This window comes from Triturus cristatus, chromosome 7, assembly GCF_964204655.1.
Source record: "Triturus cristatus chromosome 7, aTriCri1.1, whole genome shotgun sequence".
Lineage (NCBI taxonomy): Eukaryota > Metazoa > Chordata > Amphibia > Caudata > Salamandridae > Triturus > Triturus cristatus.
In genome coordinates, this window is record NC_140590.1 from 653,779,256 (window position 1) to 653,801,009 (window position 21,754).

Consider the following 21,754-nt stretch of genomic DNA (forward strand, 5'->3'; position numbering starts at 1 on the left):
GTATACTCATGTTATGTTGTTGAATAAACTGCAACCTTTTTTGGCACCAAAGCACAGTGTCAGTAGTTTGCTATGGTGTGCATGAGGGACGCAGGGTTGGAGAAAGGGAGGGAGAGGGGCGACTCGCCTCCTGGACGGGGTTGTGGTGCGATAGGTTGTATCTGTTCCTTTTTTCAGTTACACTCACGTTTTCATTATCTTTAGTATTATTGTTGTCACGCATTACGCAGTAGTTTACACTTTTAGGTCCTGAGGAAGGCTAAATACTCCATAGGTCATGATAGCTGAAACATGTAGACCGACCCTCTAACTAGATAGTTAGGCAGGAAATGGTATAAGATTACTTGTGCCTCACTAGCACCTGTTCTTGCCAGTTCTACCTGGCAGTCAGTAGGTGATCTAGACACCGATGTCTCTAATTTCAATGCCCGGCTATCCTCGGCTATTGGCGCTACTGCTCCTTTGCGACCTATATCCTCCTCTAGATTAAAACCCTCAGCACCATGGTTTTCCTCTGCCTTACGCACCGAGAGGGGCAACTGTAAAAAGCTTGAGCGCCAATGGCTACTAGCCTATGACCCAGACATTAAAGCCACCTACAGAGCCGCTATTAAAAAATTCCACAAACTTAAACGTACTTTAATGAGGGAGTATTTTATCGGTAAAATCAGCTCTGCTGAAAAGTCCTCAAAAACTCTGTTCAAAATAGTGAAAGAATTTGCTAAACCTGCTTCCCTTTCCTGTCCGATGTGCCCCAGCCAAAGCCTTTGCGATGGTCTCTCTAACTTTTTCCATGGTAAGATCATCGATATCTTTGCCACATTCAATCAGCCCCTGGCAATCCCTACCCCTGATTCTAAGGTTCCCCAGGAGGAGGCTTTTATGTCTTTCAGCACTATCGCTATCGAAACATCCCTGACAAAAATGCTGTTGTGTAAATCCGGGTCTCCGCTGGATCCGTGTCCAGCCCAATTGCTTAGCTCTCTCGCCCCCCTCATTATTTCTCCTCTGACTTCAATCTGGAACTCCTCCCTACAAACTGGTCTGTTCCCCACGTCTTGGAAACAGGCCATGTTGATCCCCATTGTGAAAAAACCTGAAGCCGATCCTACGGTGTTCAGTAACTACCGACTTATCTCTCGCCTTCCTAAACTAGCCAAAATACTAGAGAAAGTAGTGCAAGAACAACTTGCTGGCTACCTGGAGTCTAGACAACTGCTTCATGATTCACAATACGGATTCAGGTCCGGTTATAGCACCGAGACTGCTCTCCTGGAGGTGACTAAGACTATTCGCGAATGCGTGGATGCAGGCGAGGCGGCCATGTTTGTGCTCCTCGACCTGTCCGCGGCTTTCGATACGGTCTCCCATGCCATATTGATTGATAGACTACACAATCTCGGGATACGGGGGACCCCCCTTGCCTGGATTAGATCCTTTCTAAGTGGTCGTACTCAACAGGTCCTCCTCCAAGCTTTTGTTTCTGAGAAAAAAACCACTTAGCTGCGGTGTCCCTCAGGGTTCCGCCCTGATCCCACTGTTTTTTAATGCCTATCTATCACCTCTGGCTGAGGTGGTTGAATCAGGGGGGGGGGGGGGGGGGTCAGAGTGATCTCTTACGCTGATGACACACAGCTTGTGTTTTCTTTTAGAGATCACTCTGACGCTAGCTTTTCCAATTTCAGACGCTGCCTGGGCAACATTTCATCGTGGATGACTCTCAACACTCTCAGGCGCAATGCGGACAAAACCAAGGTGTTGTTTTTTTAATCAAAAAGTCCCACCCCCACCTCTACTCTGGTGGCCGTCTGAGCTGAACCCTCCCCTGTACCGGTAAACTCAGCTAGGAATCTGGGTTTTCAATTTGACAACAAATTAATAAGGTCACCTCTGTGTGCTTTGGCAAGCTTCGTATGATTCGAAAAATTCTCCCTTTCCTGCCTTTGGACACACGTAGGACCATCATCCATGCTCTCATAACAGCACACTTGGTCTACGCAAATAGCCTGTATGTGGAAGCTCCAGCCTATCTGATTAAACGTCTGCAGATTGTGAAGAATGCTGCAGCAAGGCTGATATGTAATATCCCCTACCGTCACTCAATAACCCCTCCTCTGCAGAAGCTACACTGGTTGCCTGTGACTAGCCGCATCCACTTCAAATCCTTGGTCCTGGCTTTCAGGGCGCTAAAAGGTCAAGGGCCTGCATATTTCAGATCCAGGCTCAAGCTTGCCCAGTCCAATCGAGCACTTAGATCTAATCCTCTCTGTCTCCTTCGCCCTCACCGTTTTCGCTGCTCCAGAATGGGAGGGTAGAGCTTTTGCTGCTATTACTGCTAAATCTTGGAATGGCCTGCCACTATCTCGCCGTATGACGGAATCTGAATGCCTGTTCAGGCGCAACTTAAAAACCTGGTTGTTCTCCAACTTGTAGCTTCGCTAGATACTCATACTGCACCTTGTCCGTAGCGCCGGGACACCCCCGTTGGGGATAGCTGCACGCTTTATAAGCTTCAAAATAAATAAATAAATTAATATTTGCAGTTTATTTTTTCAAAAACTGCCTTAGCACTGTTTTTAATCCTGACACCAGGAGATACATATTAAACCTTTTTTTCCCCTGGTAGCCAGTTTTACTACACTTTTTTCCCACTTTTTTCCTAGCATTGCGCCCATAATTTAGCGATACACCTTAGCTCATCACCTGCTGGCTTTTAGTATATCCTAGGAAACCCTTAAAACATCCCTGAGCTCCTCCCTCATAGTGAGGGGGTTGTAGACCTCGGCTGTACTAGGAGTTACAGCCAGGAGGAGATGCCAGACGATGAAGCATGTCACCTCGGTGAGTGATGGGATTCCGTCCCCTCATTAGGGATTCCCTTAGGTGTGATTAGATACATTTTACTTGTGCAGGATGCTGTTGAGCACCGAGTAACACCTTAGACCCACGGACAATTGAGTTTGTTTTTCAGTACTCTGCCAAGCTACCAAGGGGGTGAGTAGGGGTTATCTTGGGTGTGTAACTCCCTTATCCTGACTAGAGTAGTGGGTTCTGCCTGGCTTAGGTGCATATCCTAGCCAACCAGAAACCCCATTTCTAACATGCTTTCTCATGCCTTGCAACTAAACACTGGCTCCTTCTTCCTCAGGACATTACTTCAGGTCTTTAGTGATGCTTGCTTAAGCTTTCATTGTGGTACTACTTGGCTGGCAAATGCCAGCAGCTTGAGCCTCCAAGCCTTTTTTCATGACCCTTTTCCTGTAATTTTAATCAATAATTCAATATTGTTTGGCATCATGATGGCTTGAATTAGCTAAAAATGGGCAATAACTGAAAATTTGTCCTGAAAACAGGATCCCTGAAGCTCCAAAAATCCGTAAGATGACACTGCCTGCGGGAGATTCAGGACGTTTGAGATGAGTAAGTCATCACTGTATGTGGTTGCCTTGAGAGCTGTGAGGAAGTCTGCAAGTTCTGTATTTGAAGCTATCTGTAAGGGTCACCCTCAGGGCAGAGGCGACTTAGTGATTTTGGAAGCAAGACATATTTTGAGGCCCCTGTTCTTACTTTTTATACCCATTTTCTGCCCTCATGATGCCAAGCAAACTTTCAGAAAAAATGTTCACACAAAAACTGTTGTAATATATCAGGGACCCAAAAAATCTTTAAGATGCTTCTGGGCAAAGAGAGACAGACTCAGAGGTGGAGATAGGCAGACATGAGAGAGGATGAGATACAACAATAAACAGAGATGGGCTGAATATAGAGAGTTTCCTCTCCCCAGGGTGGAGGGTGGCCTTGGAAGGTGTGGGCCCTGGATAATTGACAATCTGCCCATGCCTCTGCCTCAGGGTACACTAGGGGGCTTGATGGTATGATAGTGATTTGCATAGTCCTGTTGGTGAGTTGTTAATCGTTTATCTGAAGAACTTACTGATTGATAGTCTTGCATATGTCTACTGAATGTGTAATGTGCTAGTCTAGTATAGGGCTGTTTTGTGGTTTGGAAGAGGTTTTTGCTTTTAACAGAAGCCTCTGTAGTGGTGATTTTTCCAACGTTTTGCTTTCTTTGCTGTGAATAGGGTTTATAATTTTGAGTGGAAGCGTTCTATCAAAAAACTGAGCACCCTCATGATGGATGGAGGTTTGCTGACAAACAGACCCACGACCCACGCCCTCATGCTTGCCCCCTTTCTAAAAACAAGCATTGAAAATGCAATAGGTCTCGCCTTTGATTAAGTAAAAGCCATTTGCTTTGCTAATGGTATTGTATAGCAAAGCAAATGGCTTTAACTTAATAAAAGGCGCGACCTATTGCATTTTCAATGCTTGTTTAGTTTTATCCCATTCCAGGAGAAGTATCTGTAGAAATATAGCAGATCCACATTAACTGCTCAGCTGAAAGGAATCTGGCATTTCTCTGCTGGCTCTAGCTGTTCATTCACACACAGTCCATGTTTGTCAGAGGTGGCTGAGAGCTGTAACTGGTCCATGCGAGTGTGCCGGGTGCGGGATACGACTGCATTAACGCTGTCATCTGGGCCAGGAGTTTCAAAACACCTGGCCAGTCGATTAAAAAGTGTTTTGATGTCATCTCCTCTGGTACAGCTCCACTCACGCCTGATAGATAAAAGGCCCCAGTCTTTGTTAAAAACACACACAACCAAAATCTGTTTTCAAAAGAAAACAAGAAAACAGATTACTTCAAAGTACCCATGATTTTGGGCCGCGCTCTAATTCCGTCCATTGTGGTTTTCCCAGACTCCAGTGGAAAGCCAATAATTGATAAATGCGCAGCCCATATTCCAAAATGTCGGTCTTCCCCAGCAGCAGCATTGTCTCTGGCAAATAAAATGCGCAGACGAAGTTTATAATACGATTAACTCCATCTAAAGAGCAGAAATTATGACCCGGTGACAGGACAGGCAGAAAGAAGAATGTGGGGAGGAAAAGCAATCCATTTGTTTCCTCGAGTTAGAACTGACCCCCAACTCTGGAGTGGCAGTGAGAGGAGTTCTGAATTAGAGGGAACGCTCTCGATCCCGGTGCCCGTGTGTTGGGTCTCCGGACGTGTCTGTCTTTACAACTAGCAGCGTGGGTGCACTGAAGCAGGTGGTGTCACCGGATGGTGCCTGAAGAAAGCAAATGCGTGTTGTGCAGACTTGTGCTACCGCTGAAGTGCGAGCAATCACAAACTACTTCACACATAGAAGGTTCTGAGTTATATGGCATTGCTGTGAGAGACGTCTCTCCAAACTGAGCACTGGTTCAGGGATTGTACACGTCTCTGAAGAAACGAACGCATCATGGACCTATTAAGTCTTCCCTCAGAAGAATTAGCTGGGCGCGCGTGCTTGCAAAAGGCGCGGCCCTTTTAATGCAGGTGCTATAAAGTTGTCACACAAACACGCAATTGTAGAAAACATATAAAAAGAGGTGCAGGTCGATATGTGGGAAGAAACGGGGCAATAAACAGTACCCACATCTGTTAATAAGCTCGTACTTAGAATTACTGCTAAGCATTCTAAAGCAATGTTCTAACACCTCCGTTGTATACTTGATATTCAACCAGGAGCTAAATAAAACTAGGGACTGGTTTCTGCTACGCGCCGACTGCCTTTTTGAGCATTTCCGAGTTCACTTGAATTAGTAGCATTTGACTGTATCGACCCAATGACGGCTTCTTACAAGCGAGAAAAATAATTATAATCAGATTGTGCAAATTCGATTAATTCCAATGTCCCTCTGGTTTGTGTTGTACTAAACTTAAGGTGAGCGCGTTGAAATCGGCTTGGACACCACACCGGCAGCATTTAACCCTTTCAGGATCTACCAGCTCTTATTTAGCATTCGACCAATACTCCGCCCACCGGTCCCCAGCGGTGCAGCATGCAAGGCCACCCAGCACTGCTACATGGCTAATGCTTCAGACCCAGGTTGCCCAGGTTCACAAACTTGGTGCCTGTTGCGCAGTGCACAAAGGAAGGCGTAAACTGGCTGGGGCGAGTGTAACCGACGGAGAAAGAAAGGGCCGCTCAACAAGCGACGAGCAGAAGCACCAAAGACACAAGCTCTTCTTGTAGAGCAGGGAAGGGCAGCAGTAGAATAACAAGCTTTCGCCACGCGGCCGCGGCCGCGAAAGTGAAAGTGATCGCGATTGCGATCGCCGCGAAAGTGAAAGTGATCGCGATTGCGATCGCGTGCTGCAGAGGAAAGACACATGGCGCTGCGCGCGTGCACGTTCACGTGCACTGAAGCTTTAGGCCACGGCAGCACTTTGAAAATCCCAACTATAAAATGTCTCTCCGAGCCAGCGCAAGCGCTGGGGCTCAGCGAGACCTAATGATTTCAAGCTGCATTAAAGTCAAATTCGAATGTTGCCCCTTTTCTTCATTTTTATTAAATTTATGTGCAGAACAATCAGTCCTTTCCTCGCCTTATGACAGCACTGGCTATGTTGCTCATCAATTACCTTTCATAATTACTAAGACCCGAGCGCTCAGTTTAGATTCAGCACCAACGAGTCAGTGTATGAAAAAAAAGATTACATACTGCATGTGACCTGTACCATTTAATGCTGTAAAACGCAGAAACGAAAGTATTAGGTGTGTACAAGAAACTGCATGACTAAATAAACCATATGTACAGAACGTTTAAATAGAAGCATTTGGGCGAAGGCAAACACTACTCCGTTTCTTACATCTGTGTCCTTCGGTGCAGTACACACTGGTTGCCTGGCTGGTTAGTCACCGGAATATGACAAACAAATAAAAGCTCTGTGTGTTGCTTAACTCAGTGCTGACCCGCTCTCGTCGATCGCAGGCCGGGCTTCCGGTTTGTCTGAAAAAGGTATTTCAGCTTTCACTGCACTATAGAGTAACCGCCTTTCTGGCGGGATACCGCGGAGATCTGAGGGCCCCGTTAAGAGTCGAGGTGCCTGTTTTATCCCCTTGACAAAGGCGGCTCTCGAAGGACTGCATGTACTCGGAGGCGTTTCTCTGAAGTGATGGAGAACGCGCGCACTAGCCCGCTCCTCTGATTCTGCCGGAAAGCCGTCCTTCATGTCCGAGTCTCTCTCTAGCCCAGACGTTTTGGTCCAGCATGGCGCCCGCATCCTCTGAGACGCCCCGCCGAGCCTCTGACTCGCGCCGAGCACAAAGGGAGCGGCGCCTCTCGCGCGCCTTTGGCTGGACTCCGTGGAGGTCAGAACCATCTGTTGACTGCGGTGCCGTGTCTTGCCTTTCTATTCCAGAAGTCTTTTCTTCTACATCAATCTCCTACTAACTTGTCTTTGTCGGCCACGCGTTCACTGTGTAGTTACGTCTTTCTCGTTAGCAGCCCATTCATGTCTTAACAAAACTCTGCGCCATCCCAATGGGGCACGAGGATTGAAAATAATCGTCTTCAAACAGGAATGGAAAGTTGTGGCGAGGGGAGCTCGTCGCAGGTAAGGTGTGAGCAGAGGTCGATGTCTCTCCACTGACATAATATCGGCAACGAGCATAACGTGAAATTCCTAAATTATGTAATGTTACGCTTGCATAACAAAAATTTCACCCAGGCGTAGCTTCAGTGGTGTAACGAAAATTGAAGAGTCCCCCTTGCAAAGTACACATGCTCCGGACCCAGTCAGGAACTCTCAGGACAGGGGCCGTCACTCGTACACATCGCTGGATGAGGCTCCCTGGAGCTCGGACCCTCCCCACCCCCCACACCGTGGGGACTCTGGGGCCTATTGTTATGCCACTGCCTACCTTACTACCTTCCTGCAAGCCACTACAGACATTGGGGCAGATTTACAAGCCCCTTGCGTCATTTTTGCGCCGCCGTTGCGTCACTTTTTGTGACGCCGCGGCAGCATAAAAATGCATCCCATTTACAACGTGACGCATCTAGTGAGATGCGTCACGTTGTAAAGCCCTGCATCACACTATACCTGCGTCAGGTATAATGTATGCAGGGTGGGCGTTCCAACGCAAAAAAGCCTCAGAGAAGTGACGCAGTGAAATCTATAAGATTTCCCTGCGCCACTTCTAGGACACCACTGCGTCAAATGGCGTAAGGAGTGACACAGCACAATGAGGATAGGCCTCCCCCGCATTGCTGGAGTTGAGTCGTGCTTGCGACACGACTCCAGCAATGTGTGACTTTTGCGTCAACAGATGTGTCAGAATTCCTGACATCTGTCAATCCTTGCGCCATGGTGCGCTGTATTGTAAATACGGCGCATCAATAGTGGCGCAAGGGTTTCTCAAGGTGGCGCAGGGAAAGTGACACATCTTAACAGATGCGTCACTTTCTTGTAAATCTGCCCCATTGTTTCTAGTCCTGGACTTTTGTGTGCTCGCCCAGTGCATTCTGGCATTGTAAACTTGATTTGCTACCATTGACCCAATTGGACACCCAAACCTGAAATCAATGATTTGTAGGAGGCAAGTTCAGGGCCGGAGACAGTGTGCATAATGACCTGGATAGAGGAGCCGCCCTATTCATATCTGGACGTCACACACATTGTCCGCCATTGCGCCTCCGCAGTGGGTGCCCCCGCTAAGATTGTGTAGTGTTAATAATATATATTTCACTTGATGACGGGAAGCACACCTTACACCACGTGCTAATATTACACTATGTTCGTGGCAAAATGTTATCATGGGAGCATGAAAACAACAAAAACGACCAGAACACAAGAGACTTTTGATCAAGGAACTATTTTTTTGCATATTTTTTAGCAAGAAATACATTTTTGCGTCCAAGATGGACATGATAATGCATTTCATGGTAAAATTTAGCAGTGAATGTCGATTTTGCATTTTGTGTAATTTCATGTAATGTCTCATAATGTTTGCGAAATTTCGCAAAAGCTACTTACATGAATTTCACATACCTGTAGTGCTAATCCTACATTTGACAAATGTGTTTCACGTATTTAGACTAGAGAGGAAATGGTTTATCCCAGCATTATATGATTTTCAGTTCAGTCGCCAGGCCAAGACTGAATCTAGATTCTCCAGTCGTCAGCTTTGCCACGGATCACATTTCATCCTAGTCACACCACGGGAACATCTCAATTCTCTGGCGCACATTTGAAGGCTAAACATACCCAGGCCCAATATCTTTACAAAGTAGTGACACGCTTAACAATTTATTTTGCATCCCCGTGGTCGTTCATGACCGGAGGGACCAAGTAGGAGATGCTGAGGTACGTGACACATGATCTACGACACCTCTGCAAAAATTGTGCGTTCGGTATGTGATTGGTTTGGTGTCCACCCCCCTTCTTTTGTGTACGTGCACTTCTCTCCGCTTTTCCCCTACCGCCTCCCCACCCCGAGCTTCCTACCCCACATATGGGAAATGTAACAATTATTATTATTGCTGTACTTTCCGCCCGTGCCTACTGAGGGCGCGTGATGACGCTGAAGTTGTGTTGTTTATTCTTATATTTTCAGTTCCTATCATTGAGCTTATGTTCGTGGCTGATTGTGGCAGGTTCTTCCCTTGAGGGGGTCCTACTTCTGTGAATCACATTCCAATTTGTCAGCAAAACTCATAGCCAATGTTCCTCTGAAAAACTCAACACATTTTTTTTTAAAACTATTCATTTTGCATAACCAGTATGTGTGAAAGTGATACTTCCCTGGCGTCTGATTTACTTTTCTCCAGATATTAGGAAACACAGGATAAGAAATCAGAGCTACACATGCCATTGGGGCCTGGGAAGAAAGTAGAAAAAAATAGGATCTGCCTCCGTTCAAGGTCAGTAGAAGGTTATTCGCCTTCTATGTCCTTCAAACACAAAGAGCATTGATGCAGATTAGAACTGCAGGTATAATCATCTCCAGTAATTACTGACTGGTCTAATGAAACTGCTTTTGGAAAAAAGGTTATATTTGTAAACATTCCAGATGTTGGCAATAGTACTGAACCCCCACAGGGGTCGGAAACAAAGGCTTTGGAAGACAAATGATTTCTGGGTAGAACAGCTGAACAGTTAGAAGTCAATGTGTCTGAGTTTGACTATGATAATATTGGGTTAAATGTAAACGGTACAGTTTCTGATCTCATTAGTAGAGCAATGACTACTGTTCATTCAAGAATGAGCTCTTGTGCATGTATATGATCATTCACCTGCATGAAAGGAAGTGAATGACCCAGCTGATTTCATTTCAAGTGAGTGACGCAACAAGCATCCTCAACTTTGTTTCCATAGGTGATGGATTGGCTAGATGAAGAGATAGAGTTTATTTGTAATGGGATGAACTTGAATATGACTCCAAGTTATGCTTTAGGCTTAAGTGAGGCAGAGTTATGTGACACCAAGGTGGAAAGAGACAGAAAAAAAAGATTTTCTTTCTAGAGATGCAAGCATGGACTATGGAGCTAAGCCTGGTGCAGTGGGACAACAGGAACGGTATCACTTTTATATGGAGAAATTAGACAAGCCGAGACATCCAAGAAGTTTCAGAGGTAGATGACTATCTTAAGTACTGGTCAAGATGCAGCAGGAGGATACGATGTAGGAATCATCAACAAAATTGGAGGGGAGGTGTAAATAAAAATATTATAGCAAAAACTAGAGGAACTATAAGAAGTAACCCATAGAAGGCCTAGTTTTGAGCGTTGCTGTCAATTCGACATTTCCATGCTAATGTCAGAACCTTCCTTGCCAAAGGCTACCACAGTCACTTCTACTCCATACTCACCCTCCTTGACTTTTCTTTCACCTTCAATTCAGTTGACCACAATATATGACCATCAAACATATCTCAGCGGCGCGTCATGAACCTCTCTAAAAGCCACAAATATTGATGGAATTTGCACCCCCTCCATCATCAAACCCATCAAACCCACCTTCATCTTCCCCTAGCAATACACCATCAGTTCCTGACATGTTCACTGGGACCATCCCATAACCTCTAAACTTCAGATAAGTACTCCTGCGACTCTAAAATCCTAATCTGGACCCCCACGACTTTACACAATACTGTCCTATTGCTCACTACATCGTCTTGATTTTTGAAAAAAGCAGTGGTACTTCAGCCTCTGGAATACAGCAACTAAAATAATCTATTGTTAGCATAACACGCTGGACAAAGTAGATGCCTGCATTCAAATCATTAGTGATATTTCTGTGGCCCTGACATCTTCGTCCATCAAGAGCTACTTAATATAATCTCCACCCATATATGGACATCCAATACAGTTCTCACATGGTTCACATCTTCGTTCCAAGTAACATGTTCACATGGATTCATCTCTAGTCCCCTGAAATTCAAGGTAAAATACAATGCTACGCAAGGATGGAACGAACTGTCCCTCCTTGTACTAATACTATTTAAGTTATCGTCATAGGTTCTTGCTGAGGTGCATTCTGTGTTCACACCATAGAGCTTCTAGACACATCCTCTGTAAAAAAAACAACACTGTAGAACAGCACTGTAAACTATATGCCACTATGTAGGTGCAGCCTTAGGAATGCTTTTGCATGCAAAAAAAAATAATCTAACTGAACAAAGAAATGTCACCTGTTGGGCACTTTTCTAAATTATGTGGCAGTGTGCAAGGAGTTTTGAAACTTTGCCTCCATCTATCTTTCTTTTAAAAACATGCAGATGAAAAAAACACGGCAGATTTTTTTAAAAACTGTGTTAGAAAAACCATAAACACCTCACATTCAACAGGATAATTCTAAAAATATATATATTTTAACTAAATAACTAACATGCTTAAACATTTTTGCTGTAAATTGCAATGTGTAGGGATAGTGCCTAGATATGTTTAAAAGCGGTTGGAAGCATAGTAGATCAGTTAGTTTACTCAGCACAGTTTTGGTGTATTGAGAGTAAAGGCGGCAACAAAGAGTTTACAACTATTTGTATGAAGTTGGGTGTACAAGCCGAGACAGACCAGAATACTAAAGATGAACTCGTTTCAGGCTCTGGTTAGTATTTGGCCCATTTTGAACACAGCAAACATGCTATGAGAAAGGAAGACAGCATGATGCCGAGAAAACACACTCACAGAGTGTCCATCCATCCTTTCATACACACAATCACTCATCCTGGCACACACTCACTCATTCATCTATGTACTCAATCATCCGTCCACTCAACCAACATGATTCTTGCAATAACCCACTAACACACCCACACAAACTAACTAATCAATAAAGACGCATTTCCCTTATATAAAGAGCCAGATATATTGAATTTGTTATTGCTTACTTTAAGGGCCAACGGCATCTAACACTGACTGTTGCATCATAGATGCTGACTTACCACTCTGACGCAGACCTTTTAAAAGATTGCAATGTCTTTTTAGGCTTAAAAATCAATTGATCAATGGAGCAATTGTCCTTGGTCTGATTAGAATGCACACCACCTAACCTTTTACACTTAGAATATTCAAACATTGACTACAATGCTCAAGTGCATTGTTTTCCTTGACAACAACACGCTATGGACACTTGGATGAGCGGTTCTTACCAACAGAACACATTTCCTAAGTTTTCGCTATCAATCCCATGGTAGCCTGTGTCACCTGTATTTCTTTGGTATGATTCTGCAAAAGATTCTTTTGTTGCACCAAAGCACGGCTCGTCCTGTGGTGGTTCAGGCAACTGTTCTTAGCCGCCTCAGCTACTGCAATGCCCTGCCTACCCGATCACTTATAGGACCTCAAAGGATTCAAACCACAGTGGCATGGCTAGCGCTGGGATTGCCCAGAAACAATTTTCACTTCAGGCGCACTTAACACCTTACAATGACTTCCGGTGGTCAAGCAAATTAACCTTCAATCTATATGCCTTGTCCACAGACCTCCATATGGGTCAGACTCATTGAAACACATTTTTCACATTAAAAACAAATTTGTCAACTATATTCCTAGTCGCTAGTTGAGATCCATGGACACTGCGCTGGTGGCGGTCCCTAAATTTAAACAGGCTCGAATGGGTGCTGTGACCTTCTCGGTGGTAGCAGCAAATATGTGGAATACACTTTCCATGACCTTGCAGAAAAGTTCTGGTCACCTATATTTTTACAAGACCCTCAAAACCTGGCTATTTTGTTAAATTATCACTTAACCTGGGCCTTGTTCTTCCCTCTCTTACCTCGAATCAGGACGCCTGCCCAGGTATTAGCGCATTTTAGAAATTAAATAACATATTAGCACTGTAGACAGTGGAGTCCATTACTTATCACTATAAAATGTACTTTGATTGCTCACCCACATGCCCTTCAGAGCTGTCAGCTCCTCACTCCCTACTTACATAAACATCCCTTAAATCAAATAGCAGCCTGCGGGAAAAATACTGAGCGTTAATCAACGTTAAGAGGTGGATCGAGTCAAGCTCAAGTGCGTATCAAGTAACAAATTCCCTCACTTACTCACTCCTCATGGTCCCTCTGTCTTATTGAAGAACTACCATCCTTCTCAAAATGGGATGCCTCTGACAAGTATTTATGGACTTAGGGAATTTGACTACCTCCATCGCACTCACCTACATTGACCCCAGTAATCGTAAGACCCTTTAGATCCTTGAACCATGGAATCGAAATATAGCGTGCTCATAATGGTGTCGTCTTTCGGGCCTCGTGTTTCCAGGTATAATATGTTTTTGCACAATTGACATGAATGTACTGAGCATTGCCCCTGGGTAATGGTAATGCTAAGACAATGCCCTGCGCTATAATTAGTAGAACACCAGTTCCCCTTTTAAGTTTCTTATTTCAAGCTCACTCCTCCCAGTACTTGCACATTGGTCTGTAGTAGTAGTGGGGCCTGCAAACTGGGTTTGCCTTGCATAGACACAGCAGCACTGAAATTATAGTTTTGTTGAGGCTCGGTGGCAACCACTTGACGCCAATTGCCGGCCTGCAATTCTTGGGCATTCCTCCTAATTCCTGGTGTGATGCTCATGCTTGTTTGCCTTCCAAAGCCTTGAGGGGTAAGCCACCGAGACCAAGAGACCACGCATTATTGGCATACCAGATGGCAGCATGGTGGCAAATCCAGTGAATTTTCAGGTGTGAGAATTGCCAGAGAGAATAGTTTTTCTGAAATTAGGACAGATTCACAGCGCCATGCAATCTATGAGGTGCAGAAGTAAGGTTAATGTAGGATGACAAAAGCTCGATTTATTTGCCCCAGTGTCGTTACAGCTACGTCCCCCCCCCCCCCCGCCCCTACTGTTTAGCCAACAGCACATGGCCATCTGGTACTTTTATTTTTGTTTGCGTCCACTTGTCCAAGATTCAGATTGGACTCAGATTGCAGTTGACTTAAAAGCATGGTTTGGGCCAAGATAACTCTTCGCTTGTGGGGCACATTTAAAGCTATAACTTAAGATCTCACAGCCGCTAATAAGGTATGACAATTGCATTTTACTTGGTACTGTGAAAAGACAACCCACAACAAGCAAGTAACACATATTTGAGGAAAAAGCAATAAAAAAGAATCTATACAAATAATGCACACAAACTCAGAGGCACTACGGGCCGTGATGGTCATTGTAAACAGGAAAAGATCATAATGTGTGGATCAGTGCGCCCTTCCAGAAGACACAGAATAGACCAGATGTTAGAAAGAGTCCCTGATCAGAGAGTGTTAAGTAAACCATCGATGGACCGCTAATGTGATCTGCACCCAGTCACAGAACGGCAGAAGACACCACATTCAGACTCACCCCAGACCTGGGAACAGAAAATTGAACTAAAGCTAAGTTCTGCTGCTAAAAATAAATGGTAGAAGGTCATTGAGGGATTCACGAGCGATCCCATGATCCCCACGTCACTGGGCATGGAGGGGACTGAAGTGGCATTTTTGGATGTCAGTGCGGGAGAGACCCAAATTTTCTATCCAACCAAGTGAGTTCTCACTGGTGACTCAAAACTGATGGAGTAGAGAGGTAGGTACCGGTGCATCAAATGCAATATAGTGGTGCTTCGCCAGAGGTAGAAAAACACCATATAGATTTTACTGCAAAACAATTCGAAGCACACGTACAACTTATAGGCAGGAATTGTATATCTCACTTAGCACTTCCATGCACCTTTTTCGCGATGTCAGTATGATTTGCATATCACTTTATTGTCATTGTTAAGTCATTAAAGAAGATAAGTCTCGGTAAGACATGCTAAAAGACATGCTAAAAACAAAATGCTGCTTTTAAAGCAAAATATACATAAACACCTTAATAACTAAGTGACGGCTTGAAGTGTGTGATGCACCCAAACTGCTATTACTTTTGTTCGATCTGACTTACCCTTTCTTAGTCTCTTGTGGTACCATGGCCTTCGCTAGCATTTCTTTGTATATCGGCGACTTTAGGTAGCGAGCGTAAGAATCCTATTGGGTGGAAACAGAAAATGTGACTTATACCATGGAGAAAGTTTAAAGGCGGCTTGATGTTGTTCCTCTGTGCCCCTTATCATAGTTATTTTAGGGGAAATATCTTTCAACACAAACATACACAATCACCTAAGCAGAAATTATAAGTGTACATGCAATGGATTTATTTATTTCATAATTCATAGTGGGAATATCGACTCCCCTGTTATTGGCATGTCATGTGTATGACATGGCCTGTTATGTCTCAGACCAACTGTCTTTGCCCTTTTATCTCTTGTCACACATGCCAGTGGTGGGTGGGCTGACCACTTGGGTACAGCATCACTGTGACACCATTGAATAGACTTTCATTCTATCTGTGTGGTTTAAGTTCTCTGTCTTTAATTTCCATCCTATCTCTACAGGGGGACTTCTGAAGTAGCGGAGCATTGATTGGAAATAGCCATGCTGAAGATCTGAGATCCACCCTGTCCTCCACCCAGATTCCAGGCAGTTTAGGCAAACTCTCTGACTCCACGTGTATTCACCCATTTATTAATTGTTGCTCTTACATTCAATTCTATGCTGTTCTTGCTTGCAGAAGCCTGGTGTCATTGTACAGCAAGACCAGTTCCTAGAAGTTGGCGACGGGACAGAGTCCAAGAACTTTGAGTGTCACAGTATGCACAAATGCAGGCGTGGCTCCTCCACAATGGCAGAGAAACGTTGCCCCACTGGCTCAGGGCCAGCTGGTGAAAAATGAAACGATGCTCTATCATCGTTTTATTTTTCATTTGTCGGCTCTGAGCCAACGCAAGTAGGGAGGGGTGGGCCGGGCCATGGGAGGGGGGAGGAGGAGTGCTATGTGCACATCTAAGCGCGCATGTTTGTTTGGCCGGCCGTCTCAGGCTGGCCAAACACACATGCGCACTTACGTTCCATACAACCTGGTTGGAGAAACAGCACAGACTCCCTGTTCTGAGCAGAGCGTCTTTTCAGCCCGCTCAGGCCAATCCCTGCGCTTCTCTCATACCATGAGAGCAACACAGGGATTGAACAGGGAGTCTGCTCCAGTGTCTGCTGGGGCCAGGATGAACACGGAGGCTCAACGTGGGAGGCAGCCCGCAGCTTATGGTAAGTTCCTTAAAAAATATATATATTATTAACCCCCCTATGCTAGCCCCCCATGCACCCTCCACCCACCCCACCATCCCTTTGTTTGTGGCGGCCACCACTGCAGAAATGTAGCGTTTCCTATTTGTTAGAACTGTGATTGCTATATTCATTCATTAATCATTATTCGGTTTAAAATACCCATAAAAGATACAAGATAAAACAATTCTTACATGGTAGATAAACACTTTTACAATAATCGTTTCCTTAGTACACTCTTGGGAAATTATAATTGATAAAATGTTGCCTTTACAATATAAAACCACTTACTCGATATGTCAATAAAAATGCGATAAAATGCTAAGCTTGCTATAAAATGTATTTAAAACATAGAGGCAAATATAGGTTCCAAGCAAAAAATATGATAAAATGCTAGGCTTGCTATACAATGAATTTAAAACATAGAGGAAAATATAGGTTCCAGGCAAAAGTTGATAAGGTGCAAATGCTGGGAAGGTACAAATAGGTGTTTAGAGCTTTCTACATTGATTCTAGACAAGGAATAAAGTGCAAGTGCTAGAAAAGTGCATATAGGTACTCAGAGCAGCACACTGAAATTGCACAAGAGCATATAGGTTTCTTGAACTTTCTGCATAGAATCTGGGCAAAAAAAAAGTGCAAATGCAAGAAGTGCATATAGGTACTTAAAATAGCACATGGAAATTGTGACGTTAAAATGTCATGCTTTTTTCCTTCCTTAATAAATTGACAGCAAACAAATATCTGCTAACACTAAACACATTTTTCTGTGAAGTATCTGTTTTTAGAATTCTTGTTGCATCAGAGCACGACCTATTTCCCAAGTTACGGCAAATGGGTTTAATCTATTTTCGCCTTGGGATGGCATATACTGGACAGAATAATAGTATATGGGAATCATTTTCTACTGCATTGATTTGACATAAGGGGCAGTAGTCGTTGTCATCACCATTTTTGCGTACCCATTTGGCTGTGTTAGAATGAACTTGTAGTACGCCGTAGCGGAACTTCATTTACAAAGAGTTTGCCAGTTGAGGTTGGACTTCGTCCAGAAATTTCTCAAAGAAAGGGAGTGGTTTTGTAAGGAGGAACTGGGATGTCAGTCTGCCAGTATCTGAACTATGGGAAATATTGTTTTGCATGTATGCCCAAAATGTGGTTTTCAAAATCTTTTTTGAGGATGGTGTCAATGAGATGGGCGCTTCCCAATAATGGTTTAACCCAAGTTTGCAGAACCAGGTATGCACGTGTTCAACCCATTGAAGGCTTACACACTGCTCAAGCCTTAAAATCTCTTCTAGCCCTTCTTTATAACTTGTAAGTTCTACTGTGGTCCACAAACGCCCCCAGAATAACAATGGTCTCCTAATAGCCTGGTGGTCTATGCACTTTATATTCAAATCTATGGTGATAGGCATCATGGGTGTGAGTACAGGAAGACGTAGCACTATCCTAAAAAAGTTGCTTTCTTCCCCCGCAGACGTATTCCTGCAAGTAGCACCCCAAAGTTCTGCACCAATAAATGGTTGAGGATTGTGCCCTGTATTTGTAAACTTCAAGTGCAGGAGACACTGCCTTGGTTATGCTATTCTGGTGTCTTTTTAATACTGGCAAAAATAAATGGAGCAGAATAGTCTTACGTTTATTTGCAGGTGCGGGTACCAGGTCAATTTAGTGTCTAATGTGATACCTAAGTATTAAAATTCGGCACATATTCTAGCTTCTGTTTCTGGACAGCAATATTCTTCTTAAAGGATTTATGTGGTCTGACTGCCAAGTATTTTGTTTTGCTAGAATTTATTTCAAGGCCCTTTGAGTCGCAATAATCACTTCAGGGTTGTGATAATGAGATAGTATCATCAGCAAATAAAAGAGCCGGTACTGGCACCCCTCCTAACTTTGGTGAATCGCATCTACACCCCAAAAGATGTTTCGGAGCGTCATTAACGTATAGTGAGAAGAGAGTGGGTGCCAGCACACAGCTCTGCCTTACACCTGGCGTTATAGGGATTGCCTCAGTAAGTTCTCCCCTGGGTCCCTCTCTGACTTTCATATTATTATCTTCATGTAATCTGATTATCTGTACAAGAAGATCTTTGGGCACACCTTGTTTTTTTAGGGAGCTACAGAGCAGATCTCTGGGGATAAGGTCAAAGACGGCCTTCAGATCTATAAAAGCTATGTACAAGTGGCCTTTCCTTAAAAGAGTGTATTTCCAGCCCATACAAAGAAGCTTGAAGGCCTGATCGATTGTACTGGTTCTGACTCTTTTCCCAGCATGGTACTGTGATAAAATTGTGTTTCCCTCTATCCAATCATTAAGTTTTGATAAAATCTGCTTAGCATAAATCTTTTGTAAGGTATCGATTAAGCTTATTGGCCTATAATTGGCAAGATTTTGGCGGTCTCCCTTTTTAAAAATTGGAATGATTTCGGCTCCTTTCCAAGACTCTGGTAATGGGGCTCCTGCCGCTACAGCATTACAGAGAAGATTTATGTACGGTTCCCATTCAGCTTTATTGTGTTTCAGCAGGTCGCCTGGTATTTTATTGGGACCTGGTGCTTTCCCGGGCTTGAATGCATCAATAGCTGCCAAAGTTTCTTCTGCACTAAAATATGGGGAGTAAGTTTGTGCCTTTTTGGAAATTGCTGCAGGGTTGATTGTAATTCTTTGCTGGTTACTTGTTGGTTCAGTAGTAATCTCAGAGTATAACTTTGAAAAATGGGTGACCCATGTACTTGAGTCCAGAAAGAGATCCATGCTGCTACTTCCTGTTTTGTTGCCCTTAGTTACAAAAACCCATGTGGTCCTTAATTCTAGCTGCAATAATCAGTTCGGCCTAGAAGCTATCATCCCAGTCTCATCCCAGTCTCTCTTTGTTTGTATTAATAGTCTTTTACACTTGGCCCTTTTGTCTCTTAGTGCTTTAACATCATTAGATTTCGCTGCCACTATTAGCTCACCCTTTGCTTTGCAGCACTCTCTGTGATTGCTATAACTACCAATCCCTTCAAACAAGCAGATTCTTTATAATGGGCTTTAATAAACGGTTGATTTTTTGGAGCCAACGGTTCAGAAACATTGTCCAAACTGGAGTAGATTTTATAGTACTTGTGTGATATAAGAATGATTTATGATTAGTCATTGGTGGTTTGGTAGCAAGCAATTAGTGGCAGTTATTGGTCTAGTGACTCTAGTTCAACTCGTAGGACTTATTTTACAGAGAAAAGGCCGAGAGGGTGATTGGAGCTGGTTCTGCAGGTTTCTCACTGGTACGGCATGTAACAATGAAGTATTTTCACCAGTGTGGCCCCAATCATGGTCGCATGGACTGACAGAGCACAAACTCAGCACATTTCATTACAATTACTGTGTGGTAACACCTCATCAGTACTGTACAATTACAAGTTGAACCCCTTAGAATGGTGAATAACTGCGGATATGGAATTACTGTGCAGAATTGTGCAGCATATTCCATTTTCCAAGGGGTTTAAGGTACATATTTACTTCCTGCTTTAAATTCCGTAGAGTTACAAACAAACTCAGTGAGATTCTGCGGAATTCCACAAATGGGTGTAAACACTGCAGGCACGTTGCGCTGCTCCTACTGTGATTTAGACCCAGGAGCTCGTTCTGTGCTGACAAATCAGTGCGAACGGCACCTCAAACCGTGTCAGAGGGCACAGCTTCTCGAGATGATATTGCTGTAGCTCGGGTAGATTTTCTACTCAAGCGGCAGCTTTCTGACCACGAGCGGTCGCAGCTGCCAGCGACCCCCTTGTTGGAGAAATCTCACTGGGTGCCATCCTAGCTACTGAATATTGTGCTGGGGACACCAAATCTTGCTCATGCTCACCAACTTACCGTGAGCGAGCCATGTGCAAGAAAAAATGCCACCATGCGGCAGTTGGCAGCATTTGGCCAGAACACCGCATTACAAGAGTAATGCGGAGTGGCCAAAATTCCACCAATTTTGCAGGCAGAGTGGAAGATATCGCCCAACCCTAGTGTATAGGGCAATCAGACAGTGCCTGATGGATTGGTCAGAATGCCGGGCAGTTTTCTGGCTGTTTGTGCACCTTTTTATGGTCTGCTGGTCCGATTTTTACTGCAGGTTTACTTGGTATAAAAAACATTGCCTACAGCAAGCACAAATACACGTAACCTTCCATGCCTTGCACAACACTTACACAGCGTGTCTTTACACTTTCAAAACTGCCCCTACCTGCAGACTTTGGACCATTTCTTTTTCTGTCTCATTCACTACTGGGGCCACTTTTCTTTTGGTGCCCTGGCCTATTTCGGTCCCAGTCTGACCCTGGGTAGGTGCTTCTGTGTGGGGGTGGGGCTAGAAGGAGAGTGGTAGACAGGATTGATGGGGAAAGGAGAAAAATACTTCTAAGAAGAGACAGCATAGAATGCTCCCTCCCTTGCCATAGAGACAGGTCAGGCAGGACCGGGTTCTGAATGTTGGCCGTTGTTGCAGCCAAAGCCTCAAGTGATGTTTGCAGTTAGATTTTCCAGTCGGTAAATTCGACTTCAGTGCTTCCACACATGGTAAATCTGGGTGTGGGGACATTGGACACCTTATACATATGTGAAATATAATTCCACACAGGAATTCTGCTCCACACTGGTAATATAATCAGGGACTAAGAGAACTATTGTGTTTACTGATTGGTCTGTCTCCCCTGCAGTCCTTTGGTAGGGACATTTGAGGAGCCTCTATTTCAGAACAAGGGAAATATAAATGTAAAACAAATCAAAATGTTTGTACAGCAACCTGACTTTGAAATTAAAGTCTCCAGGGATCTTCTGCGTGCTCACATGCCCCCTTTAAAGTGAAAACCAGTACACAGCCACCCAACTTATTTATTTTACCAGTCTATATACAAGCTCGTCTCTGTATAATGAATATGCATCCTTGAATTTTTTGTTACGTTCTCTTTACATTTTTCATTCCTTTACTGTGTATGTAGTCAGTAGGTTTCACTCCTAGCCCAGTTGGAATTTGTGCACTGCCAATAAATTAACTCCTGAATAAACTCTGAGAGCCTGATTCACAAAGACTTTCAAATAAGTAGGTTATATTCTATTTTCCTATATTCATTTTTATAACTCTTGTGGTACTCCTGGCTTACTACAGGAGTAAGACAGAAGTATTAAAAGGATAAATCACAGCAGAACCTTTTGAACCCCTTGGGCCCAGATTTACTATGATTTTATGTATAGTGACCTTTTGTGGGACAGTCCGATGCAAACTCATTTTTG

General features: G+C 44.0%; 1 protein-coding gene across 1 annotated transcript in view; it reads right to left on the minus strand.

Annotated features, from left to right (window-relative positions):
• The window catches only part of RGS9 (regulator of G protein signaling 9), a 714,724-nt gene that overhangs the window by 159,133 nt on the left and 533,837 nt on the right, over nucleotides 1–21,754 (minus strand). Inside the window, exon 16 of the mRNA XM_085617281.1 lies at nucleotides 15,266–15,348. Coding sequence (XP_085473407.1) covers nucleotides 15,266–15,348 — 83 coding nt within the window. The remainder of the gene's footprint in view (nucleotides 1–15,265; nucleotides 15,349–21,754) is intronic.